We start from the raw sequence: 9,642 nt of genomic DNA, 5'->3' as shown, positions 1-9,642 counted from the left end.
ATTTGTACGGGAAAGTTAAAGGGACTAACGCATAAAATGCGAAAGGAAAAACTTGTATCAGATTTATCTGACAAATAAATAATTATCACTACTATAATATGTATGAATAATATATACTGGTATATGACAAAATTCATAAAAAGAAAGACGGTAAAAATACACAAGTCTTTCTTGATGGAATTATATATTTTAGCAAGCATTGCTTAAATTGAAATGTTAAGAGGAAAATGGATTTGAAGACACCTTTGGCAAAACAGTATAAAAAATAGAAAACGACCAGACGATACACAAACCACTTATCACTCTTATGGAGACCAAAAGCTGTAACAACCGTATTACAGGTGATTTTCGGAAACGCTAGCAGCGATCACTAAATTCTCTCTCTCTCTCTCTCTCTCTCTCTCTCTCTCTCTCTCTCTCTCTCGCAATTATTCATGAAATGAGGCATTTTATATGTCCTTGCTCCAGTGCACGACAAGAAAGGTCGTCAAGATGAAATGAAAAAGAAGTCACGGAAGCCACGTACTATATAAACTCGCTTCTCCCTCCAGAAGACATCACTCAGTCGATCACTTCTGTAGATCCTGGTACATCCCAGCGATATACACCACCGACGATGAAGGCCTTTGTAATGTGTGGTAGGTAGCTTTGAATAAAAAATACTTCTTTATGAAAATAATAAGTGATATATATATATATATATATATATATATATATATATATATATATATATATATAAACAATCTTTTCTTGATAAAACAATACTGGCTATTGCTATTTTTAATTGACAGTCTGACAGGTTTCATATTTGATTACTATTTTTCCTTTTATTTTGTAGCTCTTCTCAGTCTCGCAGCTGCTGACCAACGCCCTCCTTCCAATGGTTATGGAGCTCCTCCAGCTCCTCCAAGCAACGGGTATGGAGCTCCTCCTAGCAATTCCTATGGCCCACCTAGGAACTCCTACGGAGTAGATCCTCTTGCTGAATTGGCCCAGAACATTCCTGGTGGAGGAGTTCCTGGAGAAGACTACCCTATTTTGGCCTCCGTCCCTGACACCGGTTTCTCCTGCGATGCTCAGAATGTCCCTGGTTATTATGCCGACACCGATCGGGAGGCTGGCTGCCAGGTCTTCCACATCTGCCAGGACAGGCCCAATGGACGCCGTCAGCAAGACTCCTTCCTCTGCCCCAACGGCACCATCTTCAACCAACAGTACCTCGTCTGTGACTGGTGGTTCAACTTCGACTGCGCTGACGCTGAAGACTTCTACTCAGTCAACGAGCAGATTGGGGTCGTTGTCTACGACCCTTATGGCAGAAGTCACAACGGTAACGGCAATGGCAACGGTAACAATGGTTATGGTTCAAATGGCAACGGAAATGGAAGAAAAAACAAGAATGGTAAGAAAAATGGAAATGGCAAAAAGAATGGAAACCAAAATGGTAACGGTTATGGTTCCAATGGCAATGGCGCACCTGCCCTTCCCAGCAATGGATATGGAGCCCCCGCCGCTCCTATGAATGACTACGGAGCCCCGGCTGCTCCTATGAATGGATATTGAGCATCTCAGCGTTCGTACTCATATGGAGCTCCATTCTGAGTCAGATTCCTCATCACTATTCTTAAATCGATCGCCAACCTTTGGTAAATGAACAAATAACTATAGACAGTCGCTTCAAAAGGACCTATGACATGACAACATTACATTCATATATGTATATTTTTGTATTTTAAATAAAAATGATTAATTAATTACTATTGTTAATCTATACTTTATAAGTACATAACTGTGAGCTGATATAACCTGCCTGGGAACAGAGATGATAATGAAACAACTATATTGTACCTTTACACCGATATAGTCTTAACTATACATATTTCCATTCAACCCAGTAGTTATATGGAAAATTAAAAACTCTGGAAATTTTATTTTTAGCCAAAAGACACTCCCTAAATGTTTCCGTCTATGGCAAGTTGAAAGAACAGGTAAGTGGATGCAATTTTTATCGGATAATGGGCATGAATTTTGATTTATACCATTTTCTTTCCATATAATTTTATACATAAGAGTTATATAACTAAATAATTACCCGCCGAGCGTCATTTTCTTCGGTTCATCGGATAAAGCAGTAATTTTTATTTAATTCCCGTTAACCGAAGCGGTGTTTAGATACATTACACAATGCATTTAATTGCCTAGTACGCTTTTCAAATACACAATGCATTTAATTGCCTAGTACGCTTTTCAAATACATAATGCATTTAATTGCCTAGTACACTTTTCAAATGACTCTCGAGCGTTAGAACCCTTGATATTGAAATTTTCATTTATTAATTGGAATCATCGTCTTTCTAATAATGAAGTAATAACACCAATGCAGTAATCACATCATTCGTCCAGCATCGCATTTTACACTTTTACAAATTATTGTTTTAGATCACTCATTAACTTACAGTCATCTCCTTTCAAATTCTGTGCTGATGTATGTAACTGTTGAGTTCAGTTAATTCCTTCCCTTGATGAAGAACCGCACAAGTACTTGAAACTTTTACTTCTAAAACTGTAGCAGAAAAGGCCTATTTGTTGCAAATGATTATATTCAAAGCATATGTTGTTTCCTCACCTTTTGTATTCGACCTTCCTTTCTTGAAATCTGTACTTAACATCATTCCCGTGAATTTGTCGAAGTTGGCTGGCATAAGGAAGAGTCAGTTCTAAAGCTGCTGTCTACATACAGTAGTTTAACTTCTAACGGTTACAAAAATAGGTATGAAGTTTCATCTTAATATTTGAAGAATAAATATTCCTATAGTCTCATTATTATAATTAATCTGGATATTTGTAAATTACGCTAGATATAAGTGGACATGCGTTACTTTCATGCATCTTATCTATAAAAAAAATTCATATTTTAAACCGGTTCTGATTTTTCCATCAGTTGACTGATATCGCAAGCTGTCGTTACGGCAACAGAAGTCACTGAGACAGCATGTGCATTACATGTTGATAATAAGTGATTGTATGTCTGTGTGTATATATATATATATATGTATATATATATATATATATATATATATATATATATATATATATACATATATGTATATTTTACATATATGTGAGTGTGTGTATTTACCAAACACATATATAACATACAAAAGACACGCAAACACACACACATACATACATATATATATATATATATATATATATATATTATATATATATACCTCATAAAAAATATCTTTCAAGTCAAGTCAAAATAGACGAATATAATCATTATAATGTTTAAATTCCATAAAGAAGATCAACCTCCTAAGCATCTTTCAAACCCTATACAAGTATCCTAGATAAGCTTCATTATAAATAAAAAGCAGTTTTAATGATACCCGAGAGTCCAGTGGACTTGCTTATGGCTCGTCAGAATGTCTGTTCTTAATTAAGTGAAAACTGAAGTTGGACAGTTACTGAAAACTGAAGCAAACGGAGGTAAATAAAAAAAAAAGCAATGCAACTTGTGTTAACGGAACGATGCACTTCTCCATAGAATCTTGGCACTGTCAACACAATATGCGAAGAAATGCACACCATTAAGCCTTCCCTAACCCCACCACCTACGAAGTGGACACCTCAAACTCTATAAGACAAAGAACACCTTGAAACATCCAGCAAAATCATTAACAAATGGAAGACCCAGTTTCCAAACATCACAGTAATAATATCAAAGTGAGTATTAAACTGCTTTTTCTAACTATGATGGTTGAATTAATTTGTACGGGAAAGTTAACGGGACAAACGCATAAAAAACAAATGAAGGAAAAACTTGTATCAGATATATCTGGAAAAACTTGTATCAGATATATCTGGCAAATAACAATTATCACTACAATAATATGAATAATAAATACTTGTATATGACAAAATTCATTAAAAGAAAGACGGGAAAATACACAAGTCTTTCTTGATGGAATTATATATTTCAGCAAACACTGCTTGAACTGAACAATTAAGAAGAAAATGGATTTGAAGACACCTTTGGTAATACAGTATAAAAGACAGAAAACGGTCTGGCGATACACAAAGCAATTATCACTCTTATGGAGACCAAAAGCTGGAAAATGTATTACAGGTGATATACGGAAACGCTAGCAGCGATTACTAAATTTTTATTAACCTCACTTATAAACTGATAATTTTTTATCTCTCTCTCTCTCTCTCTCTCTCTCTCTCTCTCTCTCTCTCTCTAAATTATTGATGAAATAAGGCATTTTATATGTCCTTGCTCCAATGCACGACCAGAAAATCTTCAAGATGATAAGAGAGAGAAGTCAAGGAAGCCAGGAACTATGTAAACTCGCGTCTCCCTCCAGAAGACATCACTCAGTCGATCACCTCTGTAGATCCTGGTCCATCCCAGCGATATACACCACCAACGATGAAGGCCTTTGTAGTGTTTGGTACGTAGCTTTGAACGAAAGATATTTAGTTTAGAAAATTTGTGTTATATATATACATATACTACGTATATATATATATATATATATATATATATATATATATATATATATATATATATATATATATATATATATATATATATATGTTACATATAACAACAATCTTTACTTGATAAAAACACTGAGTCTTGCTTTTGTTAATTGATAATCTGAAAGGTTTTACATTTTATAACTATTTTTCCTTTTATTTTGTAGCTCTTCTCAGCCTCGCAGCTGCTGACAAACGTCCTTCTCCTCCTTCCAATGGTTATGGAGCTCCTCCAGCTCCTCCAAGCAACGGCTATGGAGCTCCTCCAAGCAATTCCTATGGCCCACCTAGGAACTCCTACGGAGTAGATCCTCTTGCTGAATTGGCACAGAACATTCCTGGTGGAGGAGTTCCTGGAGAAGACTACCCAATTTTGGCCTCCGTCCCAGATACCGGTTTTTCCTGCGATGCTCAGAATGTCCCTGGTTATTATGCCGACACCGATCGTGAGGCTGGCTGCCAGGTCTTCCACATCTGCCAGGACAGGCCCAATGGTCGCCGTCAGCAGGACTCCTTCCTCTGCCCCAACGGCACCATCTTCAACCAACAGTACCTCGTCTGTGACTGGTGGTTCAACTTCGACTGCGCTGACGCTGAAGACTTCTACTCAGTCAACGAGCAGATTGGCGTCGTTGTCTACGACCCTTATGGCAGAAGTCACAACGGTAACGGCAATGGCAACGGTAACAATGGTTATGGTTCAAATGGCAACGGAAATGGAAGAAAAAACAAGAATGGTAAGAACAATGGAAATGGCAAAAAGAATGGAAACCAAAATGGTAACGGTTATGGTTCCAATGGCAATGGCGCACCTGCCCTTCCCAGCAATGGATATGGAGCCCCAGCTGCTCCTATGAATGGCTACGGACCACCAGCTGTTTCTATGAATGGATATTGAGCCCCTCAACGTTCGGACTCATATGGAGCTCCATTCTGAGTCAGATTCCTCATCGCTATCCTTAATTCGATCACCCAGCTTTGATAAACGAACAAATAACTATAGACAGTTGCTTCAAAAGGACCTATGACCCGCCAACATAAATGTTTATCCATAAATGTATATTTTTGTATTGTAAATAAAAATGAATAATTAATTACTATTGTTAATCTATACTTTATAAGTACATAACCGTGAACTGATATAACCTGCCTGGGAACAGATATAATAATGAAACAAGTATATTGTACCTTTACTCCGATCTAGTCTTAACTATACATATTTCATTCAGCCCAGGAGTTATATGGAAAATTAAAAACTCTGGAAATTTTATTTTTAGCCAAAAGCCATTCCCAAAATGTCTGCGTCTTTGGCAAGTTAAGAGAACAGGTAGGTGGAGGAAATTTTTATTAGCTAATGGGGCATAAACATTGATTTATACCATTTTATTTCAATATAACTTTATATAAAATAGAAATATGAGTAAATAATTACCCTCCGAGCATCTTTTTTTCGGTTCATCGGAAAAAGCAGCAATTTTCACAATGCACTTAATTGTCAAGAACGCTTCCGAATGACTCTCGAGCGTTAGAACCCTTGATATTAATATTTCAATTTTAAAATTGAAATAATTGTCCTTCGTCATAAGGAGGTAATAACACAATTGCAGTAATCAAATCATTCGTCCAGCATCGTATTTTGCACTTTCACACGTTCTTTGAGATCACTCATTAACTTATAGTTATCTCCTTTCAAATTCTATTCTGTTGCACAAAACTGTTGAATTCAATTATTTCCTTCCTTCAATGAAGAACTGCACAAGTACTTGAAACTTTTTATTCTAAAATTGTCGTAGAAAAGGGTTGTTAACCTGAAAGTTTTGTTGCAAATAATACTCAAAGCATTTGTTTTTTCCTCTCCTTTTGCATTCGGCCTTCCTTTCTTAATATCTGTAGCGAATATTATTCCCGTGATTTTGTCAAAAGGGCTGACATAAGGAAGAGTCAGCTCTATAGCTGCCGTCTACATACAGTAGTTTGACGCCTACCGGTTACAAATGAGGCCAAGAAATACCTAATTTAAGTATGTAATTTCATCTTAACATTTGAAGAATAAATATTTCCTACGGTTCTCATATTATAATTAAATCTGGAGATTTACGAATTACACTAGATATAAGTGGACATGCGTTACTTTCGTGCATTTTATAAAAAAAAAAATCATATCTTAAACAGTCTAATTTTTTCATTAGTTTACTGATATCGCAAGCTGTAGTTAAGGCAACAGAAGCCACTGAGAAAGCATATACATTACATGTTGTAATATATAAGTGATTGCGTGTGTGCGTGTGTGTGTGTGTGTATATATATATATATATATATATACATATATAAATATATATATATATATATATATATACATATATATATATATATATATATATATATATATATATATATATATATATATATATATATACATATAAATGTATTTAACATATGCATATATAGACATACACAGACACACACACACACACATATACCTATATATACTATATACATAACATATTACCCATACATACAACATATATATACATATATATATCAAAATATTAAAATTTATTACATATACATATATAATTATACCTCACAAAAAATATCTTTCAAAACAGCCATGAAAAACTTGTCGATTAAAGTCAATACAATGTTTAAATCTGATAATGAAGATCAATTTCCTGAACATCTTTAAAACGCACACGCTCTCCGAGTAGTATCCTAGACAACCTTCATTATAAATAGAAAGTAGTTTTAATTATACTCGAGTCTAATGTACTTCTTCATGGCTCGTCAGAAGGATTGTTCTTAAATAAGATGAAACTGAACTTGGACAGTTACTGAAAAGAGAAGCAAACGGGTGTAAATTAAATGGAACAAATCATTAAAACTTGGGTCAATGGAATGATGCACTTCTCCATAGAACCTTGGCACTATCAACATAGTATGCGGAGAAATGGACTCCAATGAGCTTTCCCTAAGCCCACAATCTATGAAGTGGGCACCTCAAACACTATAAAACAGGGGAATGAGACTTTTTGGCGTAGCCCGTTTGGCGTCGCTGTTTCGGCTTGGCCGATTCGGTGTAGCCGATTTGGCATATAGAAAATTTCGGCGGAGAGACTGTTAGGCGTCAAATGACTACTTTGTCGCTGTAAACGACATTTAGCCATCAAATAGATACTTCGTCGTTATAGCGCAATTAGCTCTCATTATAACAATTGTTTACCAATAGAACAATTGTTTTTTTTCTTTCTTTTTTTTACATTTACTTGTTGGTAGCTTTAGAATTTTCAGTCGTCTAAGCCCTATTGTACGAAATGAAAGGAGATATTTTAACAAAACGTGGAAGAAGCAAAGTGATTCACGATGGATACCTTCTTATCTTTGATGCAACGAGCAAGAGTGATTCTGAATTAAAATTCTTGCGATGTGAACAGAAAGATCGGTGTAAAGTAAGATTACATATGAAGGATGGAAAAGTGATTCGCCAGTTGAATCAACATACCCATGAACCATCTGTTGCAAAAGTATAAGTTGAAAAGTTGGAAACAAATATTAAGAAAAGAAGTGCTGAAACGCTGGAGCCACCAACCGTTGTAGTAAATGAATGTTTAACTGGCGCCTCTCAAGCAGCTTTAGCCATAGGGCCTGACTTGCCTGCATTGCGAAAACTTATTATTAGGAAACGAAAATTATTAAACAAAGCGCCAGCTAACCCAACTCATTTGGAGCAATTAGTTATACTCGAGTCCTATACACTGTATGTTCCCTAACAGTGTATGGAAGAAAAATTCCTATTGGGAGACACAGGAGAAGGCAGTAATAGAATTTTAATATTTAGAAGAATAAGCTGGCATTTAGTCTTCTCAGAAATTTGGTTTGCCGACGGAATTTTCACCATTGCGCCAAGTCTTTTTCATCAAGTATATGTTATATCGGCTAAGAAGCATGATGGAGTTATTCCTATAGTTTATGCTCTTCTTCCTAACAAGCAAAGATTAACTTATTCTCGTTTATTTGAGTTACTTAAAACCATCGAACCAAATTTGAGAGCAGTTTCTATAATTTGAGATTTTGAGCAAGCTGCCATTCATGCCTTTCAAGATGCATTTCCCACCGCTCGAATTAAGGGATGTTTTTTCCATCTAGCCCAAAACATGCACAGACATCTTGTTTCATTGGGTTTATCGAATCGCTATAAAACCGACTCGGACTCGGACTTGGCGTTATGGGCTAAAATGATTATAGCGCTCGCCTTTGTGCCATTAGAAAAGATGGACGAATACATGGATACACTAGCAGCGGGTCTTCCAGACGAACTAATACCCTTGTTCCATTGGTTCGAAGACACTTATATTGGACGACAGAATAGTCGTCGAAATGCAAGAAGAACCATGTTTGCTCCCGAGATCTGGAACCTTTATGAACGCACTGTAAATGATGAAGATCGCACTAACAATCACGCTGAAGCTGCCAATCGACGTCTACAGTTCGAACTAAGAATGCATCATCCCTGCATCTGGAAATTTATTGATGCCTTGAGGAAAGTTCAGAAAGGACGTGATGCATTTCTAGAAAAATTAATCGCTGGATATTACCTCCCAAAAAGCTAAAGAAATATAGAAATGCTGATGAAAGAATAAAAAAATAGTAATGGAAGTTGAGTCATCAGAGCCTATTGAATTCCTGAAGGGTATTGCTCATAATTACGAAATGAAAAATTAATTCCTAAGGTTAAAAAAACTGTACTAAATTTTATTTTTCTAAATAATTTATTTTCATTTCAAGTTTTTAACTCGCACTATCCCATTATTGTTTTAATAGGATCCTTTATTCTCTAAGTGAATAAAATTTATATTTTTTCCCAATTCAAGTTTTTTATTTACATTACTCCACTAGTCTTTTAATAATATAAAATTTTTTACTGTTTTATTTTTCTGAATAAAGTTCAGAAAGGACGTGTTGCATTTCTAGAAAAATTAATCGAACAAAGACGTCGAAACAATCTGACGCCTAAATGGCTACCAAAGACTATACACGAAAGATGGGAAGCTCAAGCCTCAGCAGCATCGGCCGCATACAATTTAGTACCTGGCATGA

The 9,642-nt window shown here is 35.6% G+C and overlaps 2 protein-coding genes across 2 annotated transcripts; both read left to right on the top strand.

Moving 5' to 3' along the window:
• The first annotated feature begins 616 nt into the window (after window positions 1–616).
• On the top strand, window positions 617–1,754 carry LOC135198299 (pro-resilin-like). The gene is made up of 2 exons (XM_064225870.1): window positions 617–638; window positions 839–1,754. The coding sequence occupies exons 1-2, from the start codon at window positions 617–619 to the stop codon at window positions 1,561–1,563; spliced, it is 747 nt and encodes a 248-aa protein (XP_064081940.1). The 3' UTR covers window positions 1,564–1,754.
• A 2,622-nt stretch (window positions 1,755–4,376) lies between these two features.
• On the top strand, window positions 4,377–5,638 carry LOC135198720 (pro-resilin-like). The gene is made up of 2 exons (XM_064226575.1): window positions 4,377–4,460; window positions 4,716–5,638. The coding sequence occupies exons 1-2, from the start codon at window positions 4,439–4,441 to the stop codon at window positions 5,444–5,446; spliced, it is 753 nt and encodes a 250-aa protein (XP_064082645.1). The 5' UTR covers window positions 4,377–4,438; the 3' UTR covers window positions 5,447–5,638.
• The last annotated feature ends 4,004 nt before the right edge of the window (window positions 5,639–9,642 follow it).

The sequence above is a fragment of the Macrobrachium nipponense genome, chromosome 22 (genome assembly GCF_015104395.2).
Source record: "Macrobrachium nipponense isolate FS-2020 chromosome 22, ASM1510439v2, whole genome shotgun sequence".
Lineage (NCBI taxonomy): Eukaryota > Metazoa > Arthropoda > Malacostraca > Decapoda > Palaemonidae > Macrobrachium > Macrobrachium nipponense.
This window is presented reverse-complemented; position numbering and strand designations above follow the sequence as displayed.

What these genes read in the sequence shown, in the direction of transcription:
- LOC135198299 (XM_064225870.1), top strand. Translation starts at nt 617, where the DNA reads ATGAAGGCCTTTGTAATGTGTG. An exon ending in GAAGGCCTTTGTAATGTGTG is followed by an intron (nt 639 to 838) that starts GTAGGTAGCTTT and finishes TTTATTTTGTAG; the next exon opens with CTCTTCTCAGTCTCGCAGCT.
- LOC135198720 (XM_064226575.1), top strand. Translation starts at nt 4,439, where the DNA reads ATGAAGGCCTTTGTAGTGTTTG. An exon ending in GAAGGCCTTTGTAGTGTTTG is followed by an intron (nt 4,461 to 4,715) that starts GTACGTAGCTTT and finishes TTTATTTTGTAG; the next exon opens with CTCTTCTCAGCCTCGCAGCT.